The sequence below is a fragment of the Trichomycterus rosablanca genome, chromosome 4 (assembly GCF_030014385.1).
Source record: "Trichomycterus rosablanca isolate fTriRos1 chromosome 4, fTriRos1.hap1, whole genome shotgun sequence".
NCBI lineage: Eukaryota > Metazoa > Chordata > Actinopteri > Siluriformes > Trichomycteridae > Trichomycterus > Trichomycterus rosablanca.
Genome location: NC_085991.1, coordinates 44,413,055 through 44,431,749, shown reverse-complemented (window position 1 = coordinate 44,431,749; position 18,695 = coordinate 44,413,055). Strand labels below are relative to the sequence as shown.

General features: G+C 42.2%; 1 protein-coding gene across 1 annotated transcript in view; it reads right to left on the bottom strand.

The window, feature by feature from the left end:
* The window catches only part of capn1 (calpain 1), an 83,113-nt gene that overhangs the window by 13,949 nt on the left and 50,469 nt on the right, over nucleotides 1–18,695 (bottom strand). The window contains exons 5-10 of the mRNA XM_062994375.1: nucleotides 6,500–6,633; nucleotides 4,267–4,435; nucleotides 3,433–3,516; nucleotides 2,392–2,477; nucleotides 2,228–2,302; nucleotides 1,783–1,943 (exon numbers count right to left, since the gene is read on the bottom strand). Of these exons, the coding sequence (XP_062850445.1) occupies nucleotides 1,783–1,943; nucleotides 2,228–2,302; nucleotides 2,392–2,477; nucleotides 3,433–3,516; nucleotides 4,267–4,435; nucleotides 6,500–6,633 (709 nt within the window). The remainder of the gene's footprint in view (nucleotides 1–1,782; nucleotides 1,944–2,227; nucleotides 2,303–2,391; nucleotides 2,478–3,432; nucleotides 3,517–4,266; nucleotides 4,436–6,499; nucleotides 6,634–18,695) is intronic.

Sequence of the window (18,695 nt, the reverse complement as noted above, 5' to 3'; positions counted from 1 at the left end):
ACTCTCTGAGGATCTTAAAAGACGAATTGTTGCGCTACATGAAGATGGCCAAGGCTACAAGAAGATTGCCAACACCCTGAAACTGAGCTGCAGCACAGTGGCCAAGATCATCCAGCATTTTAAAAGAGCAGGGTCCACTCAGAACAGACCTCGTGTTGGTCGTCCAAAGAAGCTGAGTGCACGTGCTCAGCGTCACATCCAACTGCTGTCTTTGAAAGATAGGCGCAGGAGTGCTGTCAGCATTGCTGCAGAGATTGAAAAGGTGGGGGGTCAGCCTGTCAGTGCTCAGACCATACGACGCACACTACATCAAATTGGTCTGCATGGCTGTCACCCCAGAAGGAAGCCTCTTCTGAAGTCTCTACACAAGAAAGCCCGCAAACAGTTTGCTGATGACATGTCAACAAAGGACATGGATTACTGGAACCATGTCCTATGGTCTGATGAGACCAAGATTAATTTGTTTGGTTCAGATGGTCTCAAGCATGTGTGGCGGCAATCAGGTGAGGAGTACAAAGATAAGTGTGTCATGCCTACAGTCAAGCATGGTGGTGGGAATGCCATGGTCTGGGGCTGCATGAGTGCAGCAGATGTTGGGGAGTTACATTTCATTGAGGGACACATGAACTCCAATATGTACTGTGAAATACTGAAGCAGAGCATGATCCCCTCCCTCCGGAAACTGGGTCGCAGGGCAGTGTTCCAGCATGATAATGACCCCAAACACACCTCTAAGACGACCACTGCTTTATTAAAGAGGCTGAGGGTAAAGGTGATGGACTGGCCAAGCATGTCTCCAGACCTAAACCCAATAGAACATCTTTGGGGCATCCTCAAGCGGAAGGTGGAGGAGCGCAAATTCTCGAATATTCCTCCAGCTCCGTGATGTCGTCATGGAGGAGTGGAAAAGCATTCCAGTGGCAACCTGTGAAGCTCTAGTAAACTCCATGCCCAGGAGAGTTAAGGCAGTTCTGGGAAATAATGGTGGCCACACAAAATATTGACACTTCAGGAACTTTCACTAAGGGGTGTACTCACTTTTGTTGCCCATGGTTTAGACATTAATGGCTGTATATTGAGTTATTTTGAGGGAGAAATAAATTTACACTGTTATATAAGCTGCACACAGACTACTTTTCATTGTGTCAAAGTGTCATTTTGTCAGTGTTGTCCCATGAAAAGATATACTTAAATATCTGCAGAAATGTGAGGGGTGTACTCACTTTTGTGATACACTGTACATACAGGCATCATTGGCTATGCCTGGAAAAAGGGGGGGAAGGGATGGTCGAGGTACTTAAAGCATGCTGTCCAGGGTATGGCCCTGCATTGAACCCAGTAATTCTGGGAAAACTGGACCCACAACAACCCTGATAAGGATAGACACCAAGCATGCTGACACCAAGCATTAGCACTGGCCCATGGATGAAATCTATGTCCACCAATTATTACTATTGTTGCCACTTTCGTTTGATGTTAGTTATGTACTGTACAGCAATTCTGTTTTTTTCCCTTAATTTTTATATATCCTATTCCCAATGCATGCTGGTGATCCCTGCCACTTAAACACCCTTGCCGCAAACTAGCGCACACATCCTCTGATTTATTTGGCTTTTTGTGTCTGTTTAAAGATGCAGCTGGTGAATTCATACAAATATGGAGGATTACACAAGAATGAAGACACTATAGTCTCTGTATTCCTCCTCCGCTTTTGCAGCTGCAAAGAGGCGATTTCTGCCTAGCCTCTCTCAGATGAAGGAAGACACACACATACACACACACCTGGGAAGTTTCTGCAGCCTCCAGCTGTGCTTCCTCTCCTCCACTCGCCTCCATACAGAGATGAGCTCCATTTTTTCACTTGACTCGCATCTAAAGCATCTGCAGTCAGGTTACAGATCTCCAGCCTGCTGAACTCTTGAATGAAATCCCGGTACGACATCCTGAGAGGCCCAAAAAAGCTAGTGATTTATATTTTATTACATTAAAATGCAAATACAAGACAGAAAAAGTGCAGAACAATAAGACTTTAAGATTTTAAAGTTCACAATGATTGACAAAGCGGTATTGGAATGCACTACGGAGTAGTGGTAAAGGACTGTACTGCCCTAATTAATTAACACTTAGCAAAATTTCCATTCCCTCTTGGGTTTAAGCTGTTGTTAATTTTGTGTTATGAATTAAAACTTCTTTAGCGGTAAACAAAGACTGGTTGGAACACACTTACCAAAACTCTCCATCTTCACTGCGATTCTGCAGTTTGCCTCTGGCAGTCGAGTCGATGCCATCCCACTCTCGGGAACTGATAAGAGAACAGCAGTAATTAGCACTTATCGTCAGGTTTATGTATTTTTCTTTTTGGTTCTGTTTATAGACTTTTCATGCTCTTACTTGTCGCTCCAGGCTCCTGTCCATTCCACCTCCCCCCACGGGTTTCTTATCCGGACCAGCTTAGTAGGGGTTCCTCTATAATTCACCTAACACATACAAACACACTTTTATATTGAAAGTCGCTCTGGATAAGAGTGTCTGCTAAATGTCAAAAATTTTAATGTAAATGTACACCGATCAGCCATAACATTAAAACCACCTCCTTGTTTCTACACTCACTGTCCATTTTATCAGCTCCACTTACCATATAGAAGCACTTTGTAGTTCTACAATTACTGACTGTAGTCCATCTGTTTCTCTATATATCGTTTTAGCCTGCTTTCACCCTGTTCTTCAATGGTCAGGACCACCACAGAGCAGGTATTATTTAGGTGGTGGATCATTCTTAGCACTGCAGTGACACTGACATGGTGGTGGTGTGTTAGTGTGTGTTGTGCTGGTATGAGTGGATCAGACACAGCAGCGCTGCTGGAGTTTTTAAATACCGTGTCCACTCACTGTCCACTCTATTAGACACTCCTACCTAGTTGGTCCACCTTGTAGATGTAAAGTCAGAGACGATCGCTCATCTATTGCTGCTGTTTGAGTTGGTCATCTTCTAGACCTTCATCAGTGGTCACAGGACACTGCCCATGGGGCGCTGTTGGCTGGATATTTTTGGTTGGTGGACTATTCTCAGTCCAGCAGTGACAGTGAGGTGCTTAAAAACTCCATCAGCACTGCTGTGTCTGATCCACTCATACCAGCACAACACACACTAACACACCACCACCATGTCAGTGTCACTGCAGTGCTGAGAATGATCCACCACCCAAATAATACCTACTTTGTAGTGGTCCTGTGGGGGTCCTGACTATTGAAAAACAGGGTGAAAGGGGGCTAACAAAGCATGTAGAGAAACAGATGGACTACAGTCAGTAATTGTAGAACTACAAAGTGCTTCTATATGGTAAGTGGAGCTGATAAAATAGACAGTGGGTGTAAAAACAAGGAGGTGGTTTTAATGTTATGGCTGATCAGTGTAGAAGTCCACTGGCTTACCTCCTCCACTCCAGTCACTGAGTAGGCATGGCCTTTAACCAGTTTCTTAAAGGTGACCGCCTCCATGTCAGTGCTGCTGGTAATCTAGAAGAAAAAATGTAAATGATTTAAGTTAGGATGTGTTAATAGATATTAGATGTATGCATTTCCTATTTGGTCAGTGACAAAAAAAAAAGGCATCTTCATACAGACATGTCGGACTATGTCTTGTAAGGGTCAGGTCAAAAGGGGGTCAGGTGGATTGACCGTCCAGGATGTGTTACAGCATTGCGCCCAGTGATTCCACAAAAACTAGACACACTACAACCCTGACCAGGGAACAGTGGTGGTAAACCACGAAAGTAAATAGTATTTTTCTTTTAATTATTGCAGTTTTAAAAATTTAGTTTTTTTGTTAATATTTTAAATAGAAGTTGTGTTTTTATGGCCAGTTTCATTCATGTCTTCAAGAGATACTAATACAAGCGATTTTCAAAACAATCTGCACTTTATATTATTGCTGGAAACGGTGAGGGTGGGAGAGAGCTTATAGTCAGGATTTAGCACCAAAAAAGCTTTAAGGGGAAGAAGATTTTCATGTGGTGATGATGTGAAAGCATCGCTGCCTGCATCAGTGGCTACTCAATCAACCAAAAACATTTTTTTGCTGATGGCATTAAAATGGTACAATGCTGGGGAAAGTGATCAGAAGGTGACTATGTAGAAAAGTGATGTCATTTGTTTTAGAAATTCTTCATAAATAGAGTTTAAAGTGTGGAAACTTTTTGAAGAACCCTTGCACTTGTTATTTATTCAAACTGACGGAGGCGCGTGAAGCGCCCGTGAGATACTGACGTCTATAGAGCAGCCGAGCAATGATCCTCTTTCCACAGCTCTCTTTATGATGCTGAAGAGGTCAGAAGGAGCTTTCTTCAGTTCATACATCTCAGTCACACCACCCGTGAAATCCTCAAAACCCTCCACTGTACTGCCACCCGAGAGAGACTCATAGGAGCCATTCAGCCTGACAAAAAAACACACACACACACAGACAGTTCAGGTCAGTGTAGCTACTGTGTAAATGTATTTATACTTATTATAGATGTATCAATTATTTCGAATGCTCTAAAACTAAATGTAGTTGTGGTAAACATTTCCTAAAATGCCACAAGAATATTTTTTTCTAATATTATAATTATTCAGCCAGTTAGGAATATTTTTTAGCCTTTAGAATCAATGAGCTGTAGCTTTTTCTGTACATGATAAGCACAATGTAATATCCAAAATTTCCTTGGTCAAATTCCACATTTTGTTGAATTTCTACGTGAAAATTTCTGTGTAGAATTTTCTATAGTGTTGGAGGTAAAGAAAAAGTAATATTTGATCCTGACCTCACGTTAATAACCAAATGCACTTCACTGTCTGGAGAAGCTTCTACCGACTTGGGCCAATTGCAAAAATGAAAGCATTTCTGTCAAGCTCTTGTTTCATCTGGGTTAGACTTCTCTGACAGCTTGTACATGGGTTTAAGTAGGTCCTTTATAGCTTTTTTTTTTATTTTGTTTATGCATTTTCTCCCCTTTTTCTCCCTTTAAGCTCGTCCAATTGCCCGATTGCGTCATGCTTCCTCTCCACCAATGCCAATCCCTGCTCTGATTGAGGAGAACGAAGCTAACCCACGCCCCCCCTCCGACACGTGGGCAGCATGTCGTATGCGTCTTATCACCTACACTTTGACGAGTGCAGTGCAGCTCAGCGTTGTGTACGGAGAGGACACACCCGGAGAGCACTCTTTTCTCAACTCTGTGCAGGCGCCATCAATCAGCCAGCAGAGGTCGTAATTGCATTAGTCATGGGAGAGAGACCCCATCCGGCTTAGTCCCGCCCATATCTGAACAACAGGCCAATCGTTGTTCATGTGGTTGCTCAGCCCAGACGGCAGGAAGAGCTGAGATTCGATACGATGTATTCGAGATCGTAGCTCTAGTTCTAGCGTGAGTTTTTACCACTGCGCCACCTGAGTGGCTTCCTTTTTAGCTTTTAACATCCCTCAATATTAGTAGATTCAAACTAAACTAATCTCCTGGAATGAAATTTTTTGTCAATAGTTAGCTAACAATTGTTTATTCAATCAGTGTTTGAGTAGTCAGACAGGCCAGCAATAGCTCAGCAGTTAAGCTTTTGGACTAGTAATCAAAATGTTGCTGGTTCAAACCTGATTACAATGAAGTCACTTTGGAAGGAAGTTACAATTATCTAAAATATAAAAAATGTAAATGTCTGAGCCATCAGAGGTGGCATTATTCTTACTGCGTTTAATGTGTTTCTGTCATCCCTAACAATGTTTTTCAAAAGTGGTAGACTGTGAAAACAGATTGTGAAAGTACTAAGACTGAGAAATGATAGGTGTAAAATATGGTTGTGGTGTGGTTTCTGTGTAGAACAGGTATAATAAGAAGACCCACATCTATCAGATTGTCACTGTTGGCCCCTTTAACAAGGCACTTGACAATTCTCAATTGCCTGCACTGTATTTAGTGTAACAAATCAATTATATAAAGAAAATTATATGCTTCCAATTTTGCAGCAACAGTTTAGGGAAGCCTATAAGGACACCAAGAAAAGCTCAGTCTAATGAAACTCCAGTACAGAACCCTGACCTCAGCCCCACTGAACAGCTCTGGAATAAACTGGAACATCAGTTGAGGCTTTCTTGACCAACATCAGTGCCTTGAGGTACAAATGCTTTTCTGATTGCATGGACACAAATCCCCACAAGCATACTAAGTCTTGTGAGAAGCCTTCTCAGAATAGTGGCAGTTGTTATAGCTATGATGACAACATAGTGGTCACTCTATTTTAATAGAATTTGGGTTTTTTTTATAGAATGTCCAACAAGGTCATGGTCAGGTGTCCAATTACTTTTGGTCAGCAAAGTGTTTACATAATTAGGGCCATTGGGGCATATTTACTTATTTGGGTTCATTATGTAATCAGAGGGGGTCGAGCTTAGCTGTCTGGTGATTATAAAGTTATGGTTGATTAATCAAAGAGGCAAAATCTCATAATCAGGATTAAAATATCTCACTTGGCGTAGGCTTTCTCTACCAGTGCGCTCCAAAACTCTTTGCCATCCTTAGAGTGCACAAACAGCAGCTTCCCGTCCTTAACCGGCAGTCTGTCATCAATCACCACATCCTCCCACTCTCCAAACTGCCAGAACTGCAGAGAGAGAGAGAGAGAGAGAGAGAGAGAGAGAGAGAGAGAGAAACAAGAAAGAACTATAAATTTAACTCCAAAATTTAGCTACTTTCAAACATAGTCGTTTACCAAAGTTAACCAGGTCAAGCACTTTTTAATAACAAAAAAAATCCACCAGCATTTACAAAAGTTTTGTGTAAAAAAAACTATGCACACACACGCGCGAACACACACGCGCACACACACACACACTCCCAGCTGCCATCCCTTACTTAATCAGATAGCAATAATCTCATTAGCAAGCTTGCTAACACAAGCAGTGGAGGACAGAGTGAGCCTGCATGTGTACTACTCATTCTCATTTACACCAATCAGCCATAACATTAAAACCACCTCCTTGTTTCTACACTCACTGTCCATTATCAGCTTCACTTACCATATAGAAGCACTTTGTAGTTCTACAATTACTGACTGTAGTCCATCTGTTTCTCTGCATACTTTTTAACCTCCTTTTACCCTGTTCTTCAATGGTCAGGACTCTCCCAGGACCACTACAGAGCAGGTATTATTTAGGTGGTGGATCATTCTCAGCACTGCAGTGACACTGACATAGTGGTGGTGTGTTAGTGTGTGTTGTGCTGGTATGAGTAAAAACTTCAGCAGCGCTGCAGTGTCTGATCCAAACACCTCACTGTCACTGCTGGAAAGCAAATATCCAGCCAACAGCACCCCGTGGGCAGCGTCCTGTGACCACTGATGAAGGTCTAGAAGATGACCAACTAAAACAGCAGCAATAGATGAGCGATCGTCTCGGACTTTACATCTACAAGGTGGATCAACTAGGTAGGAGTGTCTAATAGAGTGGACCTGTGGGGGTCCTGACCATTGAAGAACAGCATGAAAGGGGGCTAACAAAGCATGTAGAGAAACAGATGGACTAGGGCTGGGCGATATATCGAGATTTTATAAAATATCGATATATTTTCATACGCGATATAAGATAAGACAATATCGTCTATATCGATATAGATGTTGCGTTCCAGTTAGATCCGACAGTTCGTCTTTCTCTTTTCCCAGTTTGTCTCTGCACATGTTCACCTGCCCCGCCTCTCTCCCTCACTGAACACAACTCGCCCCGCCCCCTCCCCAGTAAGTCCTGCAGGCAGCGATAGCATGGAGACGGATAAAGACATGACAGAAGCTAAAAAACAAGCTAAAAAACAAGAAAACTAGTCGTTTTTCATTTCAAAAACCAATACAAGCGCATGCACGCGCTGACATGCACGTATTTACTTCATATATAAATAGTATAAATCATGCAAGTGTTGAGAAAGTAATAATAATGTAAGGACGCGTCTCCTGTTGTTCTGACTCTTGTGTTTGTATATTTGACGTACATATATTTGCTCTATCTGTAAAAAACAAACATTATGGGGAAGTGATTTCTGTACTGGATGTTGTACGTGGTCGTGTTAGTTTATACTGGACGATCGCCCGACGTCCGACACGTCATTTATTTATTTATCTTCTATTATAGTATTTCTTGTTGTCGGCCAATAAACAACCAAAAATTAATAAAATTGCATGAACTAACTCTGCAGTAAACAAGGAGCAAACTGCAATTAAACAACAAATAAAGCTGTTAAATAATAATAAAGTGTCTTTTTGTTATTACCTTATGGGATAAAAAAAATATCGAGATATATATCGTATATCGCCGTTCAGCAAAAAATATCGAGATATTATTTTTGATCCATATCGCCCAGCCCTAAGATGGACTACAGTCAGTAATTGTAGAACTACAAAGTGCTTCTATGTGGTAAGTGGAGCAGATAAAATGGACAGTGAGTGTAGAAACAAGGAGGTGGTTTTAATGTTATGGCTGATCAGTGTCCTGATCCTCTAACCACTTCTTGTTTGACATTTTTCTAGAACTGAATCCACTATCTCTAATTACAAATCATATAAACAGCATAATGAGTAAAATATGTAATATTTGTGAAACATACAGTGTATCACAAAAGTGAGTACACCCCTCACATTTCTGCAGATATTTAAGTATATCTTTTCATGGGACAACACTGACAAAATGACACTTTGACACAATGAAAAGTAGTCTGTGTGCAGCTTACAGTGTATCACAAAAGTGAGTACACCCCTCACATTTCTGCAAATATTTTATTATATCTTTTCATGGGACAACACTATAGACATGAAACTTGGATATAAGTTAGAGTAGTCAGTGTACAACTTGTATAGCAGTGTAGATTTACTGTCTTCTGAAAATAACTCAACACACAGCCATTAATGTCTAAATAGCTGGCAACATAAGTGAGTACACCCCACAGTGAACATGTCCAAATTGTGCCCAAAGTGTCAATATTTTGTGTGACCACCATTATTATCCAGCACTGCCTTAACCCTCCTGGGCATGAAATTCACCAGAGCTGCACAGGTTGCTACTGGAATCCTCTTCCACTCCTCCATGATGACATCACGGAGCTGGTGGATGTTAGACACCTTGAACTCCTCCACCTTCCACTTGAGGATGCGCCACAGGTGCTCAATTGGGTTTAGTCCATCACCTTTACCTTCAGCTTCCTCAGCAAGGCAGTTGTCATCTTGGAGGTTGTGTTTGGGGTCGTTATCCTGTTGGAAAACTGCCATGAGGCCCAGTTTTCTAAGGGAGGGGATCATGCTCTGTTTCAGAATGTCACAGTACATGTTGGAATTCATGTTTCCCTCAATGAACTGCAGCTCCTCAGTGCCAGCAACACTCATGCAGCCCAAGACCATGATGCTACCACCACCATGCTTGACTGTAGGCAAGATACAGTTGTCTTGGTACTTCTCACCAGGGCGCCGCCACACATGCTGGACACCATCTGAGCCAAACAAGTTTATCTTGGTCTCGTCAGACCACAGGGCATTCCAGTAATCCATGTTCTTGGACTGCTTGTCTTCAGCAAACTGTTTGCTGGCTTTCTTGTGCGTCAGCTTCCTTCTGGGATGATGACCATGCAGACCGAGTTGATGCAGTGTGTGGCGTATGGTCTGAGCACTGACAGGCTGACCTCCCACGTCTTCAACCTCTGCAGCAATGTTGGCAGCACTCATGTGTCTATTTTTTAAAGCCAACCTCTGGATATGACGCCGAACACGTGGACTCAACTTCTTTGGTCGACCCTGGCGAAGCCTGTTCCGAGTGGAACCTGTCCTGGAAAACCGCTGTATGACCTTGGCCACCATGCTGTAGCTCAGTTTCAGGGTGTTAGCAATCTTCTTATAGCCCAGGCCATCTTTGTGGAGAGCAACAATTCTATTTCTCACATCCTCAGAGAGTTCTTTGCCATGAGGTGCCATGTTGAATATCCAGTGGCCAGTATGAGAGAATTGTACCCAAAACACCAAATTTAACAGCCCTGCTCCCCATTTACACCTGGGACCTTGACACATGACACCAGGGAGGGACAACGATACATTTGGGCACAATTTGGACATGTTCACTGTGGGGTGTACTCACTTATGTTGCCAGCTATTTAGACATTAATGGCTGTGTGTTGAGTTATTTTCAGGAGACAGTAAATCTACACTGCTATACAAGTTGTACACTGACTACTCTAAGTTATATCCAAGTTTCATGTCTATAGTGTTGTCCCATGAAAAGATATAATGAAATATTTGCAGAAATGTGAGGGGTGTACTCACTTTTGTGATACACTGTATATAACAGTGTAAATTTATTCTTCCCTCAAAATAACTCAATATACAGCCATTAATGTCTAAACCACTGGCAACAAAAGTGAGTACACCCCTAAGAGACTACACCCCTAAATGTCCAAATTGAGCACTGCTTGTCATTTTCCCTCCAAAATGTCATGTGACTTGTTAGTGTTACTAGGTCTCAGGTGTGCATAGGGAGCAGGTGTGTTCAATTTAGTAGTACAGCTCTCACACTCTCTAATACTGGTCACTGAAAGTTCCAACATGGCACCTCATGGCAAAGAACTCTCTGAGGATCTTAAAAGACGAATTGTTGCGCTACATGAAGATGGCCAAGGCTACAAGAAGATTGCCAACACCCTGAAACTGAGCTGCAACACAGTGGCCAAGATCATCCAGCGTTTTAAAAGAGCAGGGTCCACTCAGAACAGACCTCGCGTTGGTCGTCCAAAGAAGCTGAGTGCACGTGCTCAGCGTCACATCCAACTGCTGTCTTTGAAAGATAGGCGCAGGAGTGCTGTCAGCATTGCTGCAGAGATTGAAAAGGTGTGGGGTCAGCCTGTCAGTGCTCAGACCATACGCCGCACACTACATCAAATTGGTCTGCATGGCTGTCACCCCAGAAGGAAGCCTCTTCTGAAGTCTCTACACAAGAAAGCCCGCAAACAGTTTGCTGAAGACATGTCAACAAAGGACATGGATTACTGGAACCATGTCCTATGGTCTGATGAGACCAAGATTAATTTGTTTGGTTCAGATGGTCTCAAGCATGTGTGGCGGCAATCAGGTGAGGAGTACAAAGATAAGTGTGTCATGCCTACAGTCAAGCATGGTGGTGGGAATGCCATGGTCTGGGGCTGCATGAGTGCAGCAGGTGTTGGGGAGTTACATTTCATTGAGGGACACATGAACTCCAATATGTACTGTGAAATACTGAAGCAGAGCATGATCCCCTCCCTCCGGAAACTGGGTCGCAGGGCAGTGTTCCAGCATGATAATGACCCCAAACACACCTCTAAGACGACCACTGCTTTATTGAAGAGGCTGAGGGTAAAGGTGATGGACTGGCCAAGCATGTCTCCAGACCTAAACCCAATAGAACATCTTTGGGGCATCCTCAAGCGGAAGGTGGAGGAGCGCAAAGTCTCGAATATCCGCCAGCTCCGTGATGTCGTCATGGAGGGGTGGAAAAGCATTCCAGTGGCAACCTGTGAAGCTCTGGTAAACTCCATGCCCAGGAGAGTTAAGGCAGTTCTGGGAAATAATGGTGGCCACACAAAATATTGACACTTCAGGAACTTTCACTAAGGGGTGTACTCACTTTTGTTGCCGGTGGTTTAGACATTAATGGCTGTATATTGAGTTATTTTGAGGGAAGAATAAATTTACATTGTTATATAAGCTGCACACAGACTACTTTTCATTGTGTCAAAGTGTCATTTTGTCAGTGTTGTCCCATGAAAAGATATACTTAAATATCTGCAGAAATGTGAGGGGTGTACTCACTTTTGTGATACACTGTATATGAATTTTAAATGTCACATTTTTAATAGATACAAAACAGCTGCACATATATAAACTTGAACAAGCTGGTGATGAGTAAATCAAATCCACAAGCTTGAAGCCATCTGAACATGTGTTTTAATATAAAATTTAAGATAATACAAAGGAATTCACTTGCTCAGTTTTACAAAAGTACTACAGTACTAAAGTGGTCCCAAAAACTGAAATGTAAGTACAGTGGAACCTCAATTTAACAGACTAAAAGGGGGGAGCACAGGTCCGTTAAAATGCGATTGTCCAAAACAGCGAGGTTTTTTTTCCAGGGGGTGCGAAAATATATGAACACAGCACTAAGGTAAACAAAAGTGCTAAACCTGTAAATACATATAAAAATTGGTGTACTGTACTACTGTGGAGAAATTTCATTTACCTTGTGTGGTGGTAGAGATGTTTTTTTGGCCGTGATGGTATAGTGGGGACTTATAGTATCTATTACTGTATTCTGAGTCTGAAGCTCTGCTGGTGGCTACTGGAGCAGTGCTGGTGCATAAATAACTAAGCACTAGAACGTGCAACAATTAAGCATAAAACACAGAGACAAAGGCGTGAACAAAGCGAGACTCCCGTCAAAATAAAGCCTATCACTTATGTAAACAGAGAGATGTGCGCCAGCTAGTGGAAAATTACTGAACTACTGGTCTTGGTACGCTTCTCACTGGAATTTTAAACAACTGGACCGGACATTTGGTTTTTCAGATTTTAAATCTGAAATATGTTTAAGAGAGGTCAGTTAAATCAAGGTTCAACCTTCTTTTGTTGATTGTAGGATTTCTAATGAAAAATTATAAGTTCAAATCTGCATTGATGTCAAATAAAAGCGACTAATGACCTCAGACTGTTTATAACCACATATAGAAACAAAACAGAGGAAAACTGATAAGTGACAACAAGCAATGCCCTTAACTCTCAAATGCGTGCATTGTATTTATCCCAATTCTAAGACACTTTGGATAAAAGCATCTGCTAAATGCCTGAAATGCAAATGTAAGTGAACACCTGGATTTGCATTCTTACCCAACCAGCCTGCTTTTCAATTTTAATAATCTATTCAAATTAAACCAGAGGGGTGACTTTTATTCAAAAAGAATTTCAATGTCACGAGAGTTTAAAAAGGCACCGACTGTAAGAACATCTGCCATAAATTTTGTGCTAATTATATTTGTATTCTTTAGGTCACTGGCACGGTGTCACTGCATGGAAAAAGAACTGTAACATGCACACTGATGACGGCTGCGCTAATATAACCACGCTCGACTCTGAGCAGCTGTGTAGCTCACTCAGCAAGACAGCTGTTTCAAAGCAAACTCAGTTTCTGAATGAATTCTGTTTGACCTTACTCCCTACTGATCTATTCAAACCAGGTCATTTGCTCATTTATTGATGGAATTCTAAACCATATAGCCAAAAGTATGTGGAAATCCCCAACTACTTATTGGTTTAAGATGTTTCTACCACACTCCTTGCTAAAAGGTGTAGAAAAACAATTAACTTACATGAATGATATGCTGTTAAATATTAGTAACAGTTTGGGAGGGGTCATGTTTCAGGACAACTGCACTGCTCTGCACAAAACAAGGTTCATAATGACACAGTTTGATGAAGCTGTGATGTGGAGGAACTTTACTGGCCTTCAGAGTCTGCCAGTGTCTCACATTGTTCCATCATGCTCTCTGAACCTGTTACACACCCATTTGGCCTCATAAATCCTACATTTGTCATCCTGGAAAACAATGTACTTGGACAACATGGAAACGTGTTAATGCGAATGTGATGAAAAGTATGAATGTAATTGACACAGCACCACAGCATAAGTGACTCACTTTGTGCTAGGACATCCTAAACAATCTGGCTAGAATGCATCATAGTTAAGGTCCTACCTAATTTATGGACGTGAAATGAACCCTTTTCATGTGTAGTGTGCGATTTGTTGTAAACTTCAGAATTCAAGGCTTTGTGTTTAGTGATTTTACATTTTTCATTCGTGTAGCGTTCAAGTGCCTCATGTTTACTGGTGAATTTGCACTATGAGGCGTCCTATCAATCCTATGGCAATTTAGTTAGCAATCGGTAAGTCAAAACGTCCAAGATGTCAAAGTATAAAGCAGATAAAAACACTATTTAGGTAACTGAGTTTGGAAAACTCCCGACAGATTCTGCAGACGCAGAGGGGTCTGTGTGTCAAAACACAAGACGAGAACGTATGTCTTTGAGACTAATGTTCTAAGTTTGCATTCAAGCGTTAAGGTAGGCTGTGCTGTGTATTTCAGCTTTCATTTATTCCATCATTAAATTTATAAGTGTTAAAAGTATTAAAAGTATGACTGCCGTGGCACTGCTGTGACTGCTGTGGCACTTTTCTTTAAAAATCTGTGATTTTTGGAAAACGAGGTCCGTAAAATTAAGCACATTTTCCCGTGAATTTAGTAGGGCTTTAGTGGACCAGCATTCACGTTTTCTTGAGTAGAAAACAAGAAGACAATACGTACAGTATTACATGGTACGCATCCATCCATTGATTTATTTATTTATCGGGATTTTAACGTCATGTTTTACACACTTTGGTTACATTCATGACACAGTAGTTACTGGTTACACAAGATTCATCAGTTCACACGTTTAATGTCAAACACAGTCATGGACAATTTTGTATCTTCAATTCACCTCACTTGCATGTTTTTGGACTGTGGGAGGAAACCAAAGCTCCCGGAGAAAACCCACACAGACATAGGGAGAACATGCAAACTCCACACCGGAAGGACCTGGACCGCCCAACCTGGGGATCGAACCCAGGCCCTTCTTGTTGGGAAGAGACAGTGCTACCCACTGAGCCACTGTGCTGCCCCGGTATGCATCCACATAAAAAAAAAACTATTACTATAAACTATAAATTACAAAAGGGGAGTCATAAAAATAGACCAAGTTCGCTGAAGGTGAGGTTGCGCCTGTATTCTTAACAAGATAAAGTGGGCGAATATGCTCTGGTAACTTTAAACAATAGCAGCAGCTATTTTTGTGTGTTAGATTTTTTTATAGCACTGCTTTGTTAAACTTGGTATGCTTGGTCCCTAGCCAAGAATAATAACTAAGTTCAGAATGAGTACTTAGGTATAGTGCAAGTCACTTGGGAATGGAAACTACTACTAAATATGGGATCACAGTTTTAGGAGAAGAAGCTTTATTGTCATTGTACTTGTAGTCAATTTGTCTTCCACTGCTGTGGGGATCCCTGATTTTTGCAGTCGAGGTGGGTATCTGCAGCTCCTGACTCCTCAGACCCATGCACAGCCCTTAACGGAACCCTTTTGCATCCCTGCACTTTGCACAGGCACCTCTATCCGCCAATCAGGGTCCTTACACAGCGTTTGAAGACCCCGCCCACATATTCCGGTCACCCTTCCCTGCAGGCACTGCCAATTATGCCCACTAGATGTCACCCAGCCCACCGGTGGCAATGCCGAGTTTCGAACCGAGGAGTTTAGAATCTCGGCGCTGGTGTGCTAGCGGAATATTACGCTGCGCCACCTGGACGCCATCATTGTACTTGCGTACAACAAAATTTAGTGTGACACTCTCCAAAAAAGATAAAAGAAGGAAGACTATTTACATAACATTTGGAAAAGGATAAACCAGTACAAATGAAGTATTGATTGCAAAAACAAATAAAATCAATTATGGATGTGTGTATAAAGTGACTAGAAGTGCAGATTAGGATATTTACATGGGTGGAAACAGTACAGCACACTCACTGTGCCGTAAGGTAGGGAGATTATTTTATGAGTGGTGTCCTTTTGAAGCAAGTGTTTTTGTATAAAGCAACCGAGTGAGTTGACAGAAGTGTTGCATTAACCCTCAAGCGTGGGCATGGCACGCTTTCTGGCATTCTATCCCTTATGACAGGAGTAACTGGTATGAAAGGAAAGCTACATATATGAAATCACAAAAGGACTGTTTATAGAAGGAATACACCTCTTACTGCTAATAACAACGTGAATTAAAGTCCACACAATAAAACCACTGAGCTACACTATGGTTTATTGTATTTGGGTGTGTTTCACCTGCAGGTTTTCTCTCCCTGCTACAGTGAATGTGGGTTTTAGCTGTATTAAACACATATAACCAGTTCTGTTTAATACACACAGCACACTTACACAAGTGATCCATACACATCACCACCCTCTTTCACATCGATGAAGTCATTGGTTTGCTTTGTTATTCTGGATATGGCTGAGTGTCACTGAATTTTATTAGTGTTTGCACACAGTAAAGCCTCCGAAATGAACACAGAGATAAGAGATAAGAACACAGGTGTGGTGCCGGGTATATAGTACAGCTGTAAATGACTAACCAATAATCAACAAATAAATCCTTGTCTGATTAATGCAGTCAGATGAAAATGTCATTTCCATATCATCTCAGAGTTCACTTGAATTGAGACTGCAGCTAAATTATCTTTCTTTTATTCTCAATGACAGCAAAGCAACCCGATCATGATGCACCCTTCACAGTTAGAGTGAGGTTTTTGTGTTGGGGTGCAATTCTAACACTTCTTGTCTCATGTGTTAACGCAACACAGTTTGAGAGAAGCTATAAAACATCCAGCTGGTCTTCAAACTTGAGACGTGCAGCTAGAGCTCGGCAATAAGACAATCACTTTAGACCACATTATTACAATTGTGTTTAAGGAAAAGCAACAACATAACACAGGGTTTCAAAGAGCTTGTACAAATGATGCTTCTCAAAAAAAAGCCAACCTCAAAATGAGTTTTATACGGTTGTGGTTTGGTCCAAATACATAAACACCTAGCAGAATTTTATTCAGAAAAGGTAGACGAATGCCAAGTTTTACGAGTAGAGAGTTCTAAAAAAATAAATAAAAACATTTACATCGAATTTTAGCTGAAGTTTGCACTGACCGACACACAGGCAAACCGATCCAGTGGACCCACTCTGCACAGGCGCCTCTATCCGTCAATCAGTGTTTGAAGACCCCGCCCACATATTCCGGTCATCCCTCCCTGCAGGCACTGCCAATTATGCCCACTAGATGGCACCCAGCAGACCGGTGACAACATCTAGTTTCGAACCAAGGAGTTCAGAATCTTGGCGCTGGTGTGTTAGTGGAATATCCCGCTGCGCCACCTGGGCGCCTCCAGTGGTCCTTTGTTTCAGCATTCGTGCTGCGGGGCCGTGGCCTTGGGACACATCTGATGTCGTACATGTTCCAACAAAGTACAGTTGGTCAGTCGAGAACCGAGGAACAACAAATATTTTTTTAATCAAACAATATGGTCAAGAATCAAATTGTTTGAGAGGGGAGATGTTTGAGAACTGAGGTTTCACTGTAATTTTTCTCTTTTGGTCCAAATACCTGATTTGGCACAGTTTTTACACTGGCTGCCTCTCCTGAAGAAACTCTCCATATTTTTATCAGGGCTTGGGACCAGTATCTACAGCGCACTGACAAGTGCGCCTCTTATTTGGCTGTTTGATAGCACAGCTGGGATTAAAAACCCCTTAAAAATACAAACGAGCTGGTACATATGCACTATAGTGGACAGTTCTTTAGAGTTATCCAGTTCTTTTGCCTTACAGTTTCTATGGTTGTTATACAGTGTATCACAAAAGTGAGTACACCCCTCACATTTCTGCAGATATTTAAGTATATCTTTTCATGGGACAACACTGACAAAATGACACTTTGACACAATGAAAAGTAGTCTGTGTGCAGCTTATATAACAGTGTAAATTTATTCTTCCCTCAAAGTAACTCAATATACAGCCATTAATGTCTAAAACACCGGCAACAAAAGTGAGTACACCCCTTAGTGAAAGTTCCTGAAGTGTCAATATTTTGTGTGGCCACCATTATTTCCCAGAACTGCCTTAACTCTCCTGGGCATGGAGTTTACTAGAGCTTCACAGGTTGCCACTGGAATGCTTTTCCACTCCTCCATGACGACATCACGGAGCTGGCGGATATTCGAGACTTTGCGCTCCTCCACCTTCCGCTTGAGGATGCCCCAAAGATGTTCTATTGGGTTTAGGTCTGGAGAAATGCTTGGCCAGTCCATCACCTTTACCCTCAGCCTCTTCAATAAAGCAGTGGTCGTCTTAGAGGTGTGTTTGGGGTCATTATCATGCTGGAACACTGCCCTGCGACCCAGTTTCCGGAGGGAGGGGATCATGCTCTGCTTCAGTATTTCACAGTACATATTGGAGTTCATGTGTCCCTCAATGAAATGTAACTCCCCAACACCTGCTGCACTCATGCAGCCCCAGACCATGGCATTCCCACCACCATGCTTGACTGTAGGCATGACACACTTATCTTTGTACTCCTCACCTGATTGCCACCACACATGCTTGAGACCATCTGAACCAAACAAATTAATCTTGGTCTCATCAGACCATAGGACATGGTTCCAGTAATCCATGTCTTTTGTTGACATGTCTTCAGCAAACTGTTTGCGGGCTTTCTTGTGTAGAGACTTCAGAAGAGGCTTCCTTCTGGGGCGACAGCCATGCAGACCAATTTGATGTAGTGTGCGGCGTATGGTCTGAGCACTGACAGGCTGACCCCCCACCTTTTCAATCTCTGCAGCAATGCTGACAGCACTCCTGCGCCTATCTTTCAAAGACAGCAGTTGGATGTGACGCTGAGCACGTGCACTCAGCTTCTTTGGACGACCAACACGAGGTCTGTTCTGAGTGGACCCTGCTCTTTTAAAACGCTGGATGATCTTGGCCACTGTGCTGCAGCTCAGTTTCAGGGTGTTGGCAATCTTCTTGTAGCCTTT